The sequence below is a fragment of the Theobroma umbraticum genome, unplaced genomic scaffold (assembly GCF_002168275.2).
Source record: "Theobroma umbraticum cultivar Fairchild unplaced genomic scaffold, ASM216827v3 scaffold_50.0, whole genome shotgun sequence".
NCBI lineage: Eukaryota > Viridiplantae > Streptophyta > Magnoliopsida > Malvales > Malvaceae > Theobroma > Theobroma umbraticum.
Genome location: NW_018397261.1, coordinates 8,157,463 through 8,178,117, shown reverse-complemented (window position 1 = coordinate 8,178,117; position 20,655 = coordinate 8,157,463). Strand labels below are relative to the sequence as shown.

At 34.8% G+C, this 20,655-nt stretch overlaps 4 protein-coding genes across 8 annotated transcripts; 2 read left to right on the top strand and 2 right to left on the bottom strand.

Moving 5' to 3' along the window:
• The first annotated feature begins 2,610 nt into the window (after positions 1 to 2,610).
• On the top strand, positions 2,611 to 4,800 carry LOC110418462 (pathogenesis-related thaumatin-like protein 3.5). The gene is made up of 3 exons (XM_021431199.2): positions 2,611 to 3,624; positions 3,732 to 4,404; positions 4,611 to 4,800. The coding sequence occupies exons 1-3, from the start codon at positions 3,573 to 3,575 to the stop codon at positions 4,747 to 4,749; spliced, it is 864 nt and encodes a 287-aa protein (XP_021286874.1). The 5' UTR covers positions 2,611 to 3,572; the 3' UTR covers positions 4,750 to 4,800.
• Positions 4,801 to 5,142: 342 nt separating this feature from the next.
• On the bottom strand, positions 5,143 to 13,144 carry LOC110418460 (chromosome-partitioning protein, putative (DUF639)). 4 transcript variants are annotated; one of them, XM_021431197.2, is made up of 13 exons: positions 12,327 to 13,144; positions 11,708 to 11,936; positions 11,023 to 11,170; positions 10,423 to 10,530; positions 10,056 to 10,213; positions 9,411 to 9,576; positions 8,876 to 9,012; positions 7,754 to 8,441; positions 7,474 to 7,586; positions 6,737 to 6,992; positions 6,291 to 6,600; positions 5,913 to 6,141; positions 5,143 to 5,799 (listed from the first exon to the last, which is right to left on the bottom strand). In XM_021431197.2, exons 1-11 carry the CDS (start codon positions 12,511 to 12,513, stop codon positions 6,307 to 6,309), a joined length of 2,484 nt encoding a protein of 827 aa, XP_021286872.1. In that variant the 5' UTR covers positions 12,514 to 13,144; the 3' UTR covers positions 5,143 to 5,799; positions 5,913 to 6,141; positions 6,291 to 6,306. The 4 variants fall into 4 exon arrangements, with proteins under 4 accessions (XP_021286872.1, XP_021286870.1, XP_021286873.1 ...); XM_021431195.2 differs by having other exon boundaries at positions 5,913 to 6,600; positions 12,327 to 13,143; XM_021431198.2 differs by having other exon boundaries at positions 5,913 to 6,597; positions 12,327 to 13,141.
• A 341-nt stretch (positions 13,145 to 13,485) lies between these two features.
• Positions 13,486 to 15,861, bottom strand: LOC110418463 (putative plastid-lipid-associated protein 4, chloroplastic). 2 transcript variants are annotated; one of them, XM_021431202.2, is made up of 6 exons: positions 15,487 to 15,861; positions 15,296 to 15,409; positions 15,126 to 15,221; positions 14,764 to 14,838; positions 14,230 to 14,297; positions 13,486 to 13,915 (listed from the first exon to the last, which is right to left on the bottom strand). In XM_021431202.2, the coding sequence occupies exons 1-6, from the start codon at positions 15,802 to 15,804 to the stop codon at positions 13,888 to 13,890; spliced, it is 699 nt and encodes a 232-aa protein (XP_021286877.1). In that variant the 5' UTR covers positions 15,805 to 15,861; the 3' UTR covers positions 13,486 to 13,887. The 2 variants fall into 2 exon arrangements, with proteins under 2 accessions (XP_021286877.1, XP_021286875.1); XM_021431200.2 differs by having other exon boundaries at positions 13,486 to 13,902.
• A 1,557-nt stretch (positions 15,862 to 17,418) lies between these two features.
• LOC110417910 (putative plastid-lipid-associated protein 4, chloroplastic) lies at positions 17,419 to 20,170 on the top strand. The gene is made up of 6 exons (XM_021430505.2): positions 17,419 to 17,795; positions 17,872 to 17,985; positions 18,124 to 18,222; positions 18,648 to 18,722; positions 19,373 to 19,440; positions 19,647 to 20,170. Exons 1-6 carry the CDS (start codon positions 17,469 to 17,471, stop codon positions 19,717 to 19,719), a joined length of 756 nt encoding a protein of 251 aa, XP_021286180.1. The 5' UTR covers positions 17,419 to 17,468; the 3' UTR covers positions 19,720 to 20,170.
• Positions 20,171 to 20,655: the final 485 nt, after the last annotated feature.

The window sequence follows — 20,655 nt, the reverse complement described above, 5'->3', positions numbered from 1 at the left end:
TTTCCCTATGAATTTTTATGAGGTTTTTACGCTCTCTCTCTACTTGCTTTGGTTTCATTTCATCAAAGCTTTAAATGATCAAATTGGATTTTGAGGGCAAGAAAGATTTTTCTTTTATGATAATTGAAAGAAAACATTTAAACTCCTGCCAGCCACCTAGACCTAAATTAAAGTCCATATTTGTTTGGATAGAATCAGTAATGTCTTGCCCAATTAATATTTGAGTGCCTATAACAAATTTCGATCCAACATCTATAGAGTAACTAATTATGTGTATCTTTGCTTCCAGCTTTAGGTTTATAGACTTCCTATACTTGAATTCTCTCTTTTCTTGTCTTAATCTGGGATTGTTTGTAGTGGTAAACGTAAGATTTTTCATGAGGAGTTGTTCAAGAGTAATCAATTACAGGTTACTTGATTTGATTAAGGGTGATGAAATTGTATATTTCAAAATTTATACATATAATAATAAAAAAATTAGTAACTGTATCATTTATTCCCCTTTGATTAATATATTATTTTGCATTTAAATGAATCAAACAAATATTTTAAAGAAAAAAGGTTTTATGAATAATGATCTAATTAGAAATTTTGTTTTTAAATAAAAAGAAGTGGAGATTCTAATTTTATTCTTTAAACAGAAAGATTATAAGAAATCACCGAATCAAATATCTGAATACAGAATTTATATTTTCCGCATAAAAACTTCAAGTATAATTGATATACTTTTAGTTTCAAGAATTTAATATGCTGTAATTTATCAAAATTAAAAAGACATATATACAAGCAGTGAAAATTAATTTCTTGTCCTAAAGTCTTCAATCAGTTCGACCAAAATTTAATTCTTCTTTAGCAAACCATTTAATTATTTGTAGTTGAGGTGTCAGATACCTCCAACAGCATTGCTACCAGCTAGTACTTTCATTTACACAATAATAATAATAATACCCTTAGCCTGATCAAGCCTCCCTCATAGAGCCTGGACCAAGGAAAATTGATGCCCAGTATCCAAGCCACATTCTTCTTCTGTAGTCTTGTTCCTTTTGCAGATAATACTATACACTATTTTACGTCAAAATATAATAAATGTGACCAGTATAAAATTAAAATTTTTTTTAATGGGTTCGTCGTTCATGTATTATAATAAATTTTATTTCAGATCGAATATTTTTCCAATGTATTCTTAGAAATATTTTTGATAACACTTTAGGAATGTTACATCATGTTTTAGATTAGATTGCACTATGTAAATTAATTTTTAAAAGGATTATAAATAAAATGTAATCATAAAATCATATATACTAATAAAGATCGTATTTCTAATATTGTTCTTAAATGTGAAAAACTATAATTAAAAATATAAATAATTACACTTCTTAATATTTCACTACACAATGATATATTGTCTAAAAAAATATAATTAAAATACGAATTTGTTGTACTGACAGGAATTGCATTCTTTTGTCGTGTTAAACGAGAAAAAGAAAAAAATAGTGGACTTTTTAGAAAAGGGGATAAACCATACATGATTTAAGAAGTATATACATTTACTGCACATTAAATTCTTGAAAATCAGGTTGGTGAATGTAGTAGTAGTACTACTATTACCTTACATAAAAGGTTGGGATGGTTAGTTGGGGATTGATACTATGAGCCCATCCAGCTCAAGGAATTTATTTATATTTTCACAAATTAATTACTGCTTTAGTTCAGTATTTTTTTTTTACAACTATATATTAAGAAAACCCTAATAAAAGAATTTTGAATTTGGATCATGTAAATCAAAGTTGATGCACGTTGCAAGCTTTGTAAAAGGTCAACTAAATAGAAATATTCTTACGGGTTATGTTCATGATGGAAAAACCTAAGAAAGTATTACATAAAAGTGTCCAATATAAATTGGATAAAGATTATTAGTATTTGAAATAAATTAATGATGATAGACACCTGAAACCCTAATTTGTATGAGTACTGGGTAAGTTGGATAAAGGGTCGATTTTAAAGAGAGCTGCTGTCACTAGCTAGCTAGCATTACACCCTCTGCTAGCCATTAAAGCCTGATAGCTAACTTATATTACAACAAATTTGACTTAAAAGGTCAGACATTTCTCAAACTTGTTATTAAAAATATTTTTGATAAAATTTTTTGGTAAATTTTTTACAGTTTTTTTACAGGTTTCATTACATTATATAAATTTTTAGCAATATTATGAATAAAATGTAGTTATAAGAATTCCTGTTTGAGTTGTTGATCTTTGCTATTTTACCTGTTTCAATTTCAGCAGCAGCCAACCAGCAAGCGGTAATGGCAATTAATTAATTTTTTTGTAAACCCAAATGGGAAATTAAAGTTTGAGTTCCCACATCCTCCATTTCACAACTTTATCTGAGCAGATAGTGAGCAAATGGTGCAATAGGTTTTAGCCTTGTTGGATATTTGCCTCCCCACCAACTCTGGGAGGCTCTTAATTGGGTTTTGGATATTGAATTGTCCCTACTAATTGACGAGAGGAGCCAGCTAAAGCATCAATTTTTCTTGATATGTATGGGAAGAGAATTGATTTTCCTTTTAATTGTGCAAACATTCATGGGGTGGGACAAGCAGAAGCTATTGCTTTCTACTTACAAGGAGACACCCAAAGAACACTGTTTATCTTTATGCTCAGATGCTTTGTCATTTGAGTAAAGATCACATTCAATTCTATATTTTTTTTTGTTCTTTTGGGTTTACATTCATTCAATTCAATCTTGGAACATGTCTGTTCACTCAAAATCAGTCCCATATTGTTTTTCTTGAATGGAGAAAATGGGGTCTTCTTTTTCTCTCAAAAGAAATCCAGGACCACCTAGCGAGATTCATTACTGGTAGAAGTGGCGATATCGGGTTTTGCTTGGTTCACTTATCGATGTACGGTTGAAATCTCAAATTGGAAAGAAAGAAGAAAATGGTAGATTACTGTCAAACATGTGCTGAGACCAGTGCCCATATTGTGGTATTCAGGCTTTCAATTGAACACTGAGATCCAAGTCTGGTTTGAACTATATTTTCTGTAACTCCATGGAAATGGATGCAAATCTTGGGTTCTCAATCTGGGGCAGCCCCTTCTAAATTAGTAATGGCTATTTGCAAAGGTAACAATTTCACTTTAAGTTTTACGTTTTCTGTTAAATTTGAGCCTGAGAATATCACAGATATACCAAAAGAAGTTGCAATCTGATCATGTCATCATTAGCAACTGTGCTGGGGATAATCCAGGCTGGAGTCTGGCTATGGAATCCCTTCATTGAAAAGCTGGATAGTTAAAAAATTGAAAGAATACCTCCAAGATTTGAAACATGAAAAAGAGCCCAAAAAATAAAATTTAGCGGAATGTAATGTAATCGAGGCAAGGTATCAATTGGTAAGGGAACTAAGCAAGGATCAGTCTTTTTGGTCTGTCACTGCTTGTTGATTCACTAACTTCCACACGTATTCTCCCCGTTAACTTTATCTTCCCCTGCTCATTTATAAACAATGCACATCAATCTTCCATGGCTGTCTCCAAGTGCCCCCTGGCATATTGGTGTAGGAGATGGCTCACAATGTTAGTCTACTTTTCTGCATCTTCGTTTTCCTTGCATCAGGTAAATTTTCTCTTCATGCCTGTTCTGTTTTCGCCAACGGATACTTCTATATGTATATATATATAAAGGACATGGTTTCTAGTTTAACTTACATTTATATTTGGCAGGTGCAAAAATGAATGCAAATGCCAAAAATTTTACTCTTGTGAACCAGTGCAAAGAGACAATATGGCCTGCAATAATCACAGATGGATCAGGCAACTTCCATGGTGAAGACTTCAAATTGGAACCAGGCCAAACCGCCATCTACAATGCCTCGGACGGGTGGAGTGGCCGCATATGGGGTCGAACAGGTTGCAATTTTGATACTAAAACTGGCGATGGGACATGCCAAACAGGCAGCTGTGGCACCTCCATTAATTGCACGAGTGCCGGTAGCCTGCCTGTTTCCATAGCCGAATTCACTCTCGGTGATACTGATTTTTATGATGTTAGCCTCGTGGATGGGTTCAATTTGCCAATTGTGATCAAGCCTGGTGGCGGTAAAGGCAATTGCAGCACTGCTGGCTGTGATGGGGACTTGAGGCAGAATTGCTCATCAGATCTTGCTGTGAAAGATAATGGCAAGGTTGTTGGTTGCAGGAGTGCATGTGATGCCTTCAACATGGATGAGTATTGTTGTCGTGGGACATATGGCGACCCTGTATCATGTTTGCCTACAAACTATTCCAAGAGTTTCAAACAAGTATGCCCTGCAGCATCTAGCTATGCCTACGATAACCGTGTCAGCATCATAACTTGCTCTGCATCAGATTACTTGGTGGCTTTCTGTGCATTAAGGTAAAGCTAGCGAACCTTCAAACATGCATATATAATATGGACTTAAAACAGGGTGTTGGCCACGTGTACGTTGTGTCTATATAAATAGTGAAATATTCAAGAAGTGTCGGGTACAGATACCTGAAAAGTCAGGCTGTGTAACATAAATTGCTCTAAGGGGTATTTTTGGGTTATTATGCTCACTGATGTGTTGGCGTTGAATCCAGGAACACTACAATTTGCTCCTATCAGAATCAGAAGTTTGTTTGCAGTAATACATCAGAGGGCTTCAGGGCATTCTCTCAAAGCTGGAGGATTTTGATGCTGGCATGCCCATTGGTTTCCATTTTACAAATTTTGCTTTAGCAAAATCCTGCACAGCTGTTCATCATTTTGAAATCTTAAAAAGAGTTGTTATGCTTTGTTTTTTTCTCTTCCTTTTCGTCTGGATTCTTTTGGAAAGCTGGAAACCTGGAACAGAAAAATTGGATTTTACCTGTATGATTACAAAAAAATGTATCCCCCAGGGTAGTCCATGCTGATATTTTCATTAAATTCATAACCAGGTTTTCACAGTACATACACATTTAGAGATGCTTAATACTCAAAAAAAAAAAAGTTTATTAAACAGAGATGGCTTGTTTCACATAAAAGGCAATGAGAAAATGAAAATGAATCATGACATTCAACCCCAATTCATAATGATGGATGGCTTCACCAACCATCATCTCTTACCATATTAAAAAAAAAAGCACAAGATTAATAAAATGAAAAATCCAACTCTAAATAAGCAACTTTGTTCTAATTAGAAATCCAGAAAAAACAACACAAGAAATCACTGACACCAAGGATATTATCTAGGTACTTGTTTCAAACGTGGGGCGATGCTTCCTTTCAAAATCATCTAGTAATGGCATGTACCATCGTGCCTACTGATGACCTTTTTGTTACGCAGGTAAGGTGCCAATTCAATGTGTTTATAGACGTTCGCCAAGAATATCCTAGGCATGGCATACCAATCATTTCACTGGTCAAATCACCATCATTTGATTAAAATCCAGGACTTCCGAACCAACAACAATATCTGTCATAAAAGCAATAACAACAATAATTACAGAGAAGTGATATCCAGCGACAATAAGGCCCCAGAGATTGGTTTGATTTGATCCATTTTCTTTCTCATGCACCTTCAAAGAAGAAAGGGTCTTTTTCACAAGTTATGATCCCTACTAATATGTTGGTGCTGAATCCAGGAACCAAACAATTTGCTCCTTTCACAATGAAAGGACTTCAAAGCACCCTTGATTTCCACTTTACAGATTTAGGAAATCCTATACAGGGTGTATCAGTTTGAAATCTAAAAGGATGCTATGTTTTATTCTCTTCCTTTTCTTCTGGATTCTTTCAATACACAACCTGTTGGAGGACAAATAAGCTGCTATCAATGGATCAAAGTAAGAAGGAAAACAAATATCTGTCAGATAGAAAGCAGGAAGCAAAGGAAAAGGACAAGGATAGTTAAGCATTACCTGGATGAATGATGCACAGTCCAAGCTAGTATTTTTTATGTAATTCAGTATAAGCTTCAGCAGAAGTTTAGGTCATCCTCAAATAAAATACACATATCTTGATGAAGTTGCTAAGAACAACGACATGTATGAAATTTGCAATAAATATGGCATACTTCCCCATCCCTTCGAAAAATGTGCTTCAGAACAGAAGGGTCCAGGCCCATAACTAACTCGAACAATCATCTGACTATCATTTATATGGCCAAGAGCAAGAAATAAATTGCCACATGTCAGTGCAACGAGGTCTATACAAAAATGGAGGAAGAAATTCAATGCAATTTTGCCTTTTTGTATACCATATAGGAAATGATTTTTCACTACAAAATTAAAGCATACGTGTATGTCCAAATATCTAGGCCTCCGACTGCTCTGCCTTCTTTCTAATTGCGTTTTTATCTGATTGGCTTCTTTGATTCACTGATCTGGACTCCTCACCTTCAAATGGTAACACAATTACAGGGGCTGCAGGCACAGTGTCCCAACGCTCCTTCAGGAAACTTATGAATCTCCTAACCATCTCCCTCCTGAATTCAAGCTCTCGAGTGAAGAGATCGCATAGAAGAAAGGCAAGAACATACTTGAAAGGGACGATAAGAAGAATGGTTGCAGATGATAACAACACCAGTGCGACCTCAGTTGTTATCTGCTAAAATGTTTAAATGAGTATAGTTTAATTTAAATTAGCACCAAACAGAATTTAAATTTTCTGAAGCACTATAAAATCAAATGTTCTTATAATACTCGTGCTCTTTACAAGTCCCTCATAAAGCATGACATCATACCTGAGGCTGACCTGCAAGGAGAATCGTACGTAATTTCAGGAGGGTAACATTCAGATTCTGGAGATAGTTTTCCACATCACGCATAGCATCTTTTACAGCTATAATTTTTTGAATAGTGTTTGAAGGTGGCTGATCACGGATAGTGACTTTTCCGAAAGATCTACCCAGGCGACCTTGCTCCTTGAGCCCTTTAAGCGTTAGCATGCTAGTGGCCAAGACAAGCAATACCATGGGAAACATATATGACAGCAGGTTTCTAGCGAGTAAATGTTCAACACATTAGCTTAGTGTGTTAACATGGAGTGAGAGAGTAAAAAACAACAAAAATTCATTCAAATAAAAGCCAATAGAGCTATTACGTAAAAGTGGGTTTCAAGCAACAAGCCAAAGTCTTTTACATCTTTCGCTGCCAGTATAAGCACATTATATCGCATCCCTATCCTTTCTCCAAGAGCAAAAAGCTCAAAAGCAAGGAACATGCTTGCAAGTGATTATGAAAGCTTGTAAATGTTATGACCGAAATATAGAGCATAGCTGACGCCGTATCACACCAATTCAAAAAGTTAGACTAACAAGTTGATAATCATAAACTATTTATAATATCTCCGTTCTTAATGCATATATTAATTGTCATCTTGCTCCTAACAATATACTTAGCCATTAAGAATGTTAGTGTTGCCTGTAAGGACTAAAACAAGTATTGTTTGCATAACAATAGTTTAATGCAAAGTGTCTACCTGAAAATAATTGTATATGCAAATCCAAGAAAAGAGAGAGTCAGGTGTGGCTCCTCCCAGCGTCTAAGCCTTTCAAAATTCCTAGCTGTTATTGTCAAAGGAAGAACAAGTTCCTGCATAAAGGGAATGTCAAATCAGTTCAATCAGTTGGCATATAAGGTTTTACATATAAACTCAACAAATAACCAGTCACTGATGGTGTGATCAGAATCTTGCCGAAACGATAACTATATATACAAGGAGAAAAAGAAAACATATAAGCAATAAATAGATGCCAAACCTTGAAAAGGTCAATATTACTGGGTATCCCTTGAAGTGTCGCTGCATCAATTGTGGCTTGAGTTTTTTCCACTGCCTGGTATTTTTGCTTGCAGATTGCTGCTGCCCTTTCTACTAGGGTCTCATCAGCCACAACAAGATTTTTATTTAACACTACTGCTTGTCTAATTGGAGAATGCTTCCAAAAAGCAATGGAAGCACTAGAACTCCAAGATGGAGATCTCATCCATTTCCGCAAGTAAACACTTCCATCTATGTCAAATACATGATCATTGACTTCATATACCTCTTCAGAAGGGCTCACTGCTTGAGCTCGTTGATACCCGGCATCTGTAAATTTTGCAACTAAAGGTCCACCCCAATAATTTAGAGCTAGAGCTTGGAAAACAACATCACCATAGGGTGCATTTTGCAAATAAGAGAACTGAACAAGTTTGATTGGATCATCCAACAACTTTCGCATAAACTGGAGGGCCTGAAGTCTAGCAATGCCATTACAGGCACCCATGATAGCCTTTTCCCGCCCTTTGTGAGAACCGAATACTTGAAATAGTGATTGATCATCATCATCTGGTCCATACTCACTAAGAAACTTGTGTAGGGTAATAATTTCACTGATAAAAGCATGCCAAACATCTCGTCTCAATTCACCTCCCAAGTCAACAAACTCCAGCACCCATGTTTGTGAACTGAGTAGAAGTTCAAAAAATTAATCAATTATTTATTTATTTAAAAGAAACTCTAATAGATAAAAGGATCTTCACTACGTGACTAAAAAAACAATACTGAAAAGTACATCATGTAATTGAGAATGCAGAAAATTGATGATCTTCAGTCCCAACAAGTACATCTGGCACCAAAAAGATTATTGACAGATGCAAGCTTATAAACATAGAACTGCATGAGTAAACGCTTAAATGCTTCATAACTCCAAAGTTTAGACCATCTAATTTTCTCCAGTGCTCATGTATGTTACCCTGTGTAATCTTTTCCTGTTCTAGACATGCTAACCAAAAACGTTTGGTTTGTATCAGCTTAGTACTTTTTGCTCATAAATTCCAATATAATACATAAAAAGAAGAAGAAATTCTTCCACCACCAAAACAAGATTGGAGAAGCTCACCCAGGACCAGATGAAACAGCTACTCCAGAGTCAAAAAGCCCTGATTTGAAAGGTCCAACTTTTACTTTCTTCACTTCCAATCCATGCCCAGTTAGGGCAAGTCTTACTGCATCTTTCTGCCCTTGAAATTGAACTGCCTGCAACAACATGACAGTAACCAATACGAAATGCAATTTTATGCCCAAGAATTGGAATAGTTCTAAAGTAAGATTCAACTGCTCCATCCTGATATCAAATATAAGGACCAGTCCAATAGATCATACAATCATTCTAAGTTTCCTCAAAAAATTGTTAAATTTTCAAGCATTTCTACTCATCTTCATGACTGAAACAGGGAAGCTGGATACTTGCACACCATTCTGCTTAGTATTTTAAAGATCCCCAGGTTATTTGTAGGAAGGAAAAATTGAAAAATTTTGGGAAAATGTCGATGCCTTTTATGAATTACCTCCATGAGTCAAACTTATGAACTTATGAAAAAGGTATCGAAGGCTTCCAAAATAAAATTGATAAACAAGTTATGGACAATAAGTACCTCAAAATACAGCGCTTTGTCTGTTAGAGTAAGTTTTCCTGGCCATGCCATGTTATTCTCCCATTTTAGAACAGGACGTTTCCTGCTGGAACCAATGCACAAGATCCTTTCCTCTGAGAGCTGAGGACATTCACGGACCTGATAAGATCTCCTTCCTTCGTGCACTCTACACTAAAAACAGCAGGAATCAAGCTTACCAGAATGAATTCAAAGAGAATTGGTAAACCGAAATGGACATTAACTAAAAGAAGAAGCACATTAAAAAGGATTCAAGGTCCAGTGTTCAATACCATTATACTTTTCAATGTAAGAGTTCAGGAGGACAAAAGAAAGGTGAAAAAGGATTGGAAAAGAAAAAAAGTGAAAGGGGTGGAAAGAGTTGAACTACTTGCACAAATGTAGGCCTGCACTTATTGAAAAGATTACACCAGCTCACTTAATATTGTTATTCTTATGTTAGTACTGTAGGGTCTGTCTCTCTCCATCTCAATTCAAGGACATTCCCTTGTGGAAAGACATTAGAGCACTCAATAATATATTTCGTATGGCAAGGTTGAGGCATTATGGATTGTTTATCTACTATTAATTCACCTTATGATCATGAAAGTAATATAAAATGCTGGCCACATGAAATCAGAAGCTTACTTGAGAAGTTCATCAATATAAGTTAGCCACACTCCTAATGAGATGCCTTGTTCATTACTAGCAAGAGCTTTGAAAAGGTTGTGCACTGTGGGGCGATCAGCAACACCAGAAATTGCTGGAGCAATACGAGAGAAAGCCTCTTCTCCCACCAGCTTTCCCTTCAATACCACCAAGAAAATAATTAATTTCACAGCTCATACTCTTGCAAGTCCAGTTGGATGCAAATGCTAAGGCACTTTCTCTCTCTTTTTTTTAGAGGGGGGTTGCCCCTGAAATAACTTGCACCAGATTTAATCGAGTTTAAGCAACATATAATCAAAGGTAATATAATTTCAAAATAGTTCAAAAGGTAATAAAAGAAAAGAACCTGAAAAAACGCTTTTCTTGATGCATGGGCATTGAAATCATCTTCATTGCAGTAAGGATTCTCCCAAGCAAGCATTGTGATGAAAATTAGTTTCTGGAATGCAGGTTCCTGTAAAAATAACCAAATTATTTCCAGAGAACAGTTAATTAGGAACTTTATGACTCCCAAGACTTACAAATCTTCATTGAGAGAGAGAGAGAGAGAGAGAGATTTAAGCATACAGGATGATGGAACTGAGCTGGGGAAGTTGTGATGCTGATTGAGGAACTCATGAAATTCATGGTAGAGAGGTAATAGAAATGCCAATCGTACATTTATTTAAAAAACTTGAAAATGATCAATTATCAAAACATGTTCTTTCTTGTTTTTTCTTATTAGGTGTGGAACTGGAAGTGATTGTTGCAAAAGTCATACATTGATGACACACATGCAATCAGTAAGAAGCACAAGGAAATAAGTGGGAAATTACAGAAAAAGGCCATAAGCTCATATCTACTTGGAATCTTAGATTCTTCGTTAAGCTGGACCATACAATCTTATGAAGAAAATATAGATGTAAAAAAGAACACAAATAGTTCACATAATAATAGTTCTACAGACCTTAAGGCAGGGATGGAGATCAGAAGCATCCCTTGACAAGAACCTAAAGCAGCAATACTCCACCAGATTACAAGCATCATCATACACATGTTTAGAAACAAGAGCTTTAAATATCGTCTGCATTTTTTGCCCAGTCAATCCATTCATCCTGCAAACTTAGCTTCCAAGAATCAAATCATAATCCAATCTGGAAACTCCTAATAGTAGATGAATCACTAATAATCATGAAGGACAAGGAAAGAAAACTCTTCAATTAGAATTGTTGTCTGCCTTTATGAAGAACCGTAGAATAATAATTCAATCCCATAAAAAATGATAAAACCTTGATAACAGTATTTAACACAGTCTTAAGCTAATGAAAGAAAACATTCTTGGAACATGTATATGGGGTAACTCTGTTTGAATTAATTGAAGCATAATGTCTTCTTTTTCTTTTGAAATATTTAATAGGCTAAAAGCTCTTTTGTTTTAATAACTTTTCTGAGCAACATACTTAGTTTACCAAAACTAAATAATGATTAGCTGTAACAAAATCCTCCAACTGAGTTCACCATTCAACAGCTACAGAGGTTGTTTTCTGGAAACCAACCCCCTTTTTTCATGCAGAATGTGGATTTTTTCACATACTCATACAACAAAATCCATAATTCACATGATTATTGAAACATGTAAAGGATAATTTCACCTGCTAAACTGCTCAATGGACACAATAGCAGCCAATGATAGATTTCCATTGGGTGTACTACTAGGAATAGTCTGTTCTGCCAGAAAAATGTCCTCCATGGCTTGAGTGTCGATCTCATTTCCAGGATCAGGCTTTCCACTGTGACCATTTTTTACTAGTGGCAAAGTTACCTCAGTCAAAAAATGTTGGGTCTTTGACAGCCATGAATTTATTCTTTCTTGCATAGCATCTGTCAACACAGAAAAAAAAAGGTGCAAATACAGAACTAAGAATCAACAAAAAGAAGAAAATGCCACCTTACAATACGTAAAGCATTCTGGGTTTTGCTAATGACACTTGTTAAGATTACTTATATATATGGATACATTCAATGGATTGAGAATGATCGTATTAACTGTCAATTGCTGCTCTTAGGACACTTAAAAGTTAGCAAAACCCAAAAAGTTTAGCCTTTTATGAATCACTGAGCCTAATCCTAGCCCGTCAACGTATCTCAATAGCAAAAATGTTGGACCTGACATCATAAACACGAAAAAACAAGAAACACAAAATAGTGCTTATAAAGTTTGATCTTCAACCAAAAAAGAAACAAATACTTAAAAGAGAAATGTAAACATACTGGTATCAATGTCATTGAGCTTCCACCTATCCCCCTGAGCTCCCAAAAGCTTGAATCTTAACTTGTGCCGCGAAGCAGAGTTTCTTGAGAAATATCCAAACTTGCAAACGTCTTTATTGCCAGAAATCAAAGAAGCCAACCCAAAATTCGATGCTTTGAAGTGGGTAACCATCAACTTAGTAACCATTTTTTTCTTTCCCTTTTTGGTGGGATTTCAAGACTCAAATTGAGTCCATGAGAGTAGTCTTAATCAAGCAACTACTTAAAAATGATTTAATAAAGAAGGGAATTAAAAAATAAGGTCAAAGGGCGTTCCTTTTCATTGGAGAGGACTTCAAAGATTCAAGCAGCTGAGATGAAAAGAACAGTTTTCCAGGTAAGAAGTGAATTATTTCTTTTCTTGGGTCTTTCCTTTTTTTGGGTTTCAAAGATTCTTTCCTCCGGATTCAAGCTCTGAGACAGGCTTCCACCGACACACGTTGGAAATCAATGGAATGAAGAGTTGGAGAGAGAAGAAGACGACTAGAGACAGCGAGACAGAGAGGCGTGACGGAGTGGCTTTCCAATTTGTTCTGCGTTAGGCACTTCGAGGACAAAGGAATATAGTGCAACGTGCTAGAAACTTCAAAAGACTTGCTCATATTTGCTAGCTGATGAGACCAAAACCCGACACACCCAATTTTTGTCCTGGAACCACCACCACCACTTATATTCAGCACCAGCACTGTTCTGCCTTTTACGCTCTTTCCGCAAAATATTCTGCATTTATTTTCACTGGTAATATTTAATAATCGTTCACCCACTATGTCTTTTTTTTTTTTTTAATGAGATTCGGGACACTCATGCCTAAATAGGTTTTCTTAAACAGGTGAATTATGACGATTAAAATTTTAAATATGATTAAATTAAAATACATATATTTACTAACAAAACATAAACTTTATTTTTAAAATTTAAAATTAATAATCATAAAAAAACAAATAATAATAATAACTCTCAAATATAATAAAATCTATCATCATCCTTAAACATAATAAAAAAATTATTTTTATGAGAGCTTAAACATGTAACAATCAAGTTGTAAACGTGTTAGGTAAATTAAAGTAATAAACGAATTATGAGTTCTATAGATATATGATAATATTATTAATGGAACAAGTTTGATACATTTAAAACATGAAATACAATTATTATAAATTAAAAAACGGTCAACTCCGTGTCTATTCATATCTCTCATATCATATACAAAATTATAAATTTACTTGTAGAAGTCATTATTGTCAACAAGGCAGATGATAATTATCCTGCACTATAACCTTTAAACACAAGACCCAAGTAAGCAAATGCCTGAAAACAAAACTTGCATGATCACCAAGGAAAATTTTTGTACACAAACATGTAAAAAAACCAATTTAATATAAGAAAAATGTATCAGCTAAAGCTTGAAGAAGTCGGTCCATCCCTGTTAATGGCTGAACAATGCCACTGCTACTACCATTCAATTTAGACGGGGACGCGGTAAGATGGATCAACCATTTTCAAGATGAACAAGTTCCCTTTATCACCTCTGGATATCCTGATTGGAAAAACTAAGAAAAAATTATCACTTGCCAGTGAGTTAATCGATAAATATTTCTGCCAACAATTGTTGGAGAACTTCCCAAAAATCTTACAAACATGAAGGATTTAAGATTTCATAGATGCAATGTACTGTCAGAAGTTATGTATCAGATAGATTTTATCAGCTTCATTGCCTTGTCAGGTTTATGTTGCCTTAGGATTGATTCAACCCCAATCAAGGTTCTTTAATGAAAAGAGAAAAAAGAAAGCAGATGCTAGTATAATTTATGTTAACCTTTCAAGTTTCATGTAAACGTTTAAGTCTCAGGATGTTTGCTCTCACCTCAGTTCTTCATCCAAATATGTAATCTCTAATTCACCACGAGCTCTTCCAGGAGCCTTGATAGGTATCTGCACATCAAGAAAATAAAAGGAATACTGATAACTCCCGTAAACTTGCAGAACCTTCAAAACCTTTCTATCTTTCACAATGGACGAAGGGCTCGAAATTTGTGTGTACAATCCTGTGGTCAGCTTGTTAACCAGTTATTTTCCATTGCTAAAGGAGGTTCTTGATAGGTCCCGTAGACTTTCTAATTATGAAATGCAAACTTAGGAAAAATTGAATCTGAATCATTCCCATAGCCCAAATACAAAATTTATGGTTTTTCAGAATTCTTTTGAGGCTTTTCATGCAAGAACAAAGTTCCACCCCACAAGAGTCAATCTTATCATGGACAACAGGTGTAGGAATTCATACTTCAGATAGAAATATAGTCTCAAACTGCAGAAGTAGAAGCAAAGTTGATACTATACTATCAATGAGTAAGAAGATTTTCGATATCCAACTATCAGTTCATTCAACATTTCAACTTACCAGACCTCCAATCTTGAAAGAATCAAACTTTACAGCCACCTTTCTTGCATTCAAGGGTGTTAGATCTGCTGTAACCTATAAAACATATAAGCCAATTTGACAGTTTGATCAATCAGATAACAGAAGAAAGTTAATATATACTGATTTTATTCTCGTAACTTTCTCCAAAATCAGGAATCACTAGGCATGCCAATCAATGCACCACCAAGTATATGAAATGGTATACAGATGAGTAGCCAAAAGGAAAAGAGACAACAAATGGAAATTAATCACAAAATTTAGAACACAGAGCTTGAGCTTCACTCAAGCTAGGCAAAGGCAAGACAACAGGCTAAAAACTAAAAAAAGCATTCAAATTTTACCTGGTTGAAGAAAGGCCAAGATTCCATATTTTGGGCTCTGAGTGTGTCTGTGTTGATTGCTTGGTAGTTTGTAGTTGATCTCAGGAATTTGGGTCTCTGTAAAAACATCAGCTTTCAAACAATTTGCAAAGTACAGAAACATTAAGCAGAGTTAACATATGATATTCCACCTGAGTTTGCAAAATAGATTTGGAAGTGGTGTAAATAAGCACCCATTTTCCATTTAACAGATCAGATTTCAGAGGCTCCTTTGTGGGACTAACTGCTTCAAGCTTGCGAGCAATCTATACAGAATGAAAGCTAACCATTAAAAACAAAAAGATAAGGTTGGAATTCAAGAACAAAAAAATCAAAACCCAACCTGATCAACCCTCTGCTGGTCTTCAAGGGTGGCATCAGCTCCTCCGTCAAGTGGTGCAATGGCCTCGAGAAGCTCTTCCTTGAGGGCCTTAGCATCCTTGCCTTTGTTTAAGAAAGCAGGGAAGAAAGAGACATTGGCCCTCCATTTTTCATCAGAAGCTGAAGTCCTCGATAGGTTGTAGCTGTTGCCTCTAACGGTTTTCGTTGAGAAGTGAAAGCTGGTAAGTGAAGAGTGAGAAGCGGGAAGCTTGGGAGATGCTGAGTTTGAAGAGGATTGAGAGGTGGCGAAAATTGTATGGAAGTTCGGAGATAAGGCCATGGGTGTCTACCAAAGCTTCAGAGAGCGTTGGAGAGTTGAAAATGTGAAACTTGAACATTTTCCTTGACACGTGCATTGGCTCTGTCCTGCTGCATGGGCTTTGTTGTTCCGGGACCTGGCATGGGGTTTTCCTTCTTTCGTTTCTTGGGCTTGGGCCAGTTGGTAGTTTGATGGGTTGCAGCTAAACTTTTCGGGTTTTGGCTTGATACGTAATCTATCACATAAGTAAAAAAAAAGCCCAAAACGGCTTCCTCATTTAGCCATGCGAAGAGCATATCTTTAAAAAATAAATAAATAAATAAATAAATAAAGCAAAAAAGAGGAATATTGAGACCCGTATGCAACGTGTGGGCCATAGTTTAGTAAAATTAAATTTAAAGTTTGTTCGTTTTAATGTAAAATATATTTTAAAAAAATGTATATTTATTTAATAAATAAAAAATTTATTTTAAAAGTAAAACATTTTAAGGATTAATAGGAAAAATATCTATTGATTATATAAAATATTTTATGTCCTTCAAAGCATAAGATATTTTTCGGAGAATTGAAAAATTACTTTTATACTAAACTTAGTAGTATGGGTTCAATGAATATTAATATTTAATTTAAAATATTAAAAAATATTAATATTTAAATTATTTAAATATTAAAAAATATTTGTTAATGAAATCATTTAATGCAATTGAAATTTTTATTTATAAATTGAATGAATTTTATTAATAATCTTAATAAAAAATATTTTAATGATCGTCATTTTAATGAATATATATTTATAAATATAAATTTTGAATATTTTACGTAATTGATAAATATTGATATTTTTATAATGTTATGGTAAAAAAAATAATGAGATAAAAAACTTTTGTTGAAAACTAGAGTGTATTTTTATTATGGATATGTGGTTAAATGCTTTAAAAAATATTATTATTTATTTATCAATTTTTATTTTTATCTTTAATTTTGATTCGCAATTAGTGAGAACCAAATGGAACTATTGTTTTGTAATCAATTTATATTTATCATTTTAACATTCAACTATCTCCACCGATGAGGGTGGATTATATTTTGTACGGAATGATACAATCAATAAAAAATGTTTTTAATAATTTATCTAAATAATAAAAAATATTAAATTTTTTTAAAAATGTTTTGCACATAAAAAATTTTTGTTAACAATTTATTTTTTAGTTATCAAATTAACCCTTAATTATAAAATTAATAGAAAAAACCTCTCTTGATCACAATGTTGACTAGAATTATCTCATGACAGAAGCTCAAAGTATTGTTCAAGTCAGTTGAATGTGGTAGGTGCTTATCTGCACTGAATGCATTATGAAACTAGAGCATGCGCCTTTCTTATCACCAATTAATTTTAAGTGTAGTGGTCCCTAAGTTCCTACTCACGGCTTATCCTACTCTATTCCAAATTTAATGTATCCACTTCTCATTTATTCATTTGAAATTGAGTTCTATATTTCAAAGCCGATACGACATCGTTTTTGAAGGTATGGTAGAAGATGTGAAGAACATACAATACACGTGCTTCTTCCTTTAAATGAGAATGAGCCACCTAATTGCACCCTTATCCACTCTTAACTAAACAAACTTACTTTAAATAGCTTTGAACTTTTGAAAAAAACAAAAAAAAAAAGAAAAGATCAGGAATGGCTCTGGCTTCTTCACCTGCTTTCACAGTTATTACTCTGCCAAAAGCTCTGCAATCTTCAAATGAACCTATCACTTATTCTCCTTCGCTCTCTATCTTCTCATCCAAATCACTTGTCTCTTCTTCAAAACCCAACATCTGCAGCAATCTTTCTTCTTTGGAAAATGCTTTGTCTCTCAAATGGAGGACTAGAGCTTCATTCTTTCCTAGTTTTCTAACCAAAGGGCAAGACGTTCAGAGCCTCAAAGATGAGCTTTTCGATGCAATAGCACCTCTTGACCGTGGCGCTGAGGCTACTCGCGACGATCAAGAGCGTGTGGATCAGGTTTTGTGAGCCTTGGTTGGGTCTATATTTTCATTAATATGGATATCTTCTGATTCTGATTCCTGTTTTCATTCAGATAGCACGAAAACTAGAGGCAGTGAATGAGATCAAGGAGCCTCTCAATTCCAAGTTGTTGAATGGGAAATGGGAGCTTTTATACACAACATCTAAGTCACTTTTGCAGACAAAGGTGTTGTTATGTTCATCCTCAATTGGTCAATTTTCTCAACTCGTTCTTCGCTTTTGTTTGCTCCCATTCACCAAATGTGATTCTTATTTTATTTTTCTGGCATCTGTTTCTTTCATATCTATCTTGTTTCTGTGACAGAGGCCAAAATTCTTAAGACCCAACGGCAAAATCTTCCAGGCAATCAATCTGGATACTCTTCGAGCTCAAAATTTGGAAACCTCGCCATTCTTTAATCAGGTGATTGCTATTCCATTCAACTGGTCATGGTGATGGGGTGATCACTTGTAACCTCACCATCCGAACTAGGAACTGAAAAGGCAAAAAAAGTTGAGGAATTCCTTATAAAGGAGTGGTCTGTTTTAGCAATTTGAGAAAAACTAATTGATCACACACTGCCTGATCATTTGAATGTAAAACCAACTGAGTTGCAGGACCTGTTAACAATTTATCGGCAGGAAATATGTTAAGTGCAATTTAGATGTCTAAATACAGGTCTGATTGTATTCTTCCTACGAACTGCTATATATTGCATTACAAACCGAATACTATTTGTTTGTTTTACAGAATTTGTTGAGTGTCAATCTTGAAACATGTTTGTAAATTGAGATGCTGTTTGATGCTCAAGTATCAAGTTTCATTTTGGTATGTCAATCACGTTGCAGGCCACTGCTAATTTAGTTCCTCTAAATGCAAGAAGGGTGGCTGTTAAATTCGACTATTTCAGAATTGCTGGTCTGGTATGTGATACATATATTGCTATCCTTGAACATTCCAAGTTTCTATGTGGTTATATTCACAGGCTTAATCACCTCTGGTCAGGCCTAAAACAATGATATATGAAGATAATTTCCTCTTCATTTCATAATCATATATAAATCTAGAATAACAATATGCGTGTTTCTTGATTAGTGACCAAGAAATTTGTACTGCTGGTTGTGAAAGGGTGAGAAATCCATCAGTTGTTTCAATAAACTGTAAAGCAGGCTTTTCGAGTTTTGGCCTTTGAGGAATATTATAGTTTGTTCCAGCAAATTTCGATTGCTCATAAATTGTGTTAGAAGGAGAGAAAATCTTGATCTATTGAACCCAAAGCTCTAATACCATGTTAGCTTCTGACGCCAGCTCCGGCATAGAGGAAGGGAGTGTGAAATCTTGCCATCATGGGAAGAAAGAAACAAAAGAAATGTTAAAACATTCTCTATTGATGTAGTTCTAGAATTAACAAGCTTTTAACATCAAATGGTTAGTCATATCCATTGAGCTAACAGGGGAGATTGAATGGTAATGGAGCTGACCTCAAACTGATAAAACAATGAGAAAGTTAATATGCCAATATTATATTGTTGCCTTGCTCTCTGGTGTCGTCATGTTCTCTGGTGCTTTGCAGATACCAATTAAATTCCATGGAAGTGGTCGTGGCCAGTTGGAAATCACATACCTGGATGAAGAGTTACGGTAAGTACTTTCAAGATTGTGTTAATTATGCTTTATGTCATATAATGCCAATGTATTGCCCAAACTAGAAGGTTCTGAATGCAAGTGAACCATTAGCTAACAGTAATACGTGGGTCTCATTTTCATCAACTGTCCAGTGTTATCCTCAAGCTGCTTCAACAACCAACAAATGATGTACGTTTAGTTATGTTTTTCCATGTGTGTAGGATGTCACGAGGTGACAGAGGGAACTTGTTCATACTGAAAATGGCGGATCCATTTTACCGGGTACCTCTCTAGCTGCTACAAAAGGCTAAAATGGTCGAGACATGTGGATGTAATAGCATATACAAAGAGTTCGTTGGCGACAAAGGAATCCCCTTCTATTCTCGAATAAACTGTACCGCCTGATGCTTGAGTCAATAATGTAAGTTGTTCTGCAATCTGAGTAATATTTAAACAGATTGAACAGGCTATGAATGATTCCGAATACCATTACAAACCATCACTTTCACTGAAATATAGATATGTATAAACGTATGATTCATGCAAAATTGTATGACGCAACTACTGCGATTTTATTATTGTTGTTGGTCTTATCATTGTCTCTTGAAAAGCTTGTGACTCGACCATACATGAATTGCTGGTGAAGCTTGCAATGGACAAAGATCCAAGTTCAGACAAGAGACTAATTTGCTGTTCTGTTTCAATTCTAAGGCTTGGAGTGCATTTCGGAAAATTTTCAGCAGCTTAGCCTGCAGATGAAGAACATTAACGATCATCAAACCCTTCCTTTCTGCCCGATCTCTAATGCTATCTTATCGTGATACTAAGCACCCCAAAGTTTTCATAGGAAAGCTAAATTAAAAAAAAAAAAAGTGGAATTAATGATTTAGTATAACAGTAATTTGCAAGTTCATTGTGGGAGAATTTTTTTTCTTTTAAAGCAAAAGATGGAGAAAGAAGAAATTGCGGGTTGAATTTTGTTTTTTTTTTTTAATTCACAGGCAATTATTAATTGATATTAATAATTATTTCATTTATGTCATGGATATAAAATAATAGATCAATTTTAAATTAATAATAATTAATCAATCCTTAATCATGCTTATTTGATAAAAATAAAATTACAAGCAATCCTCGTAAACATCAGATGACCTCTTAACCGCCATGGTTTTTCTTTTTTATTTGGCAAAAACCGTCTCAAACATTGATATCATTTCCAAGTCACAACCC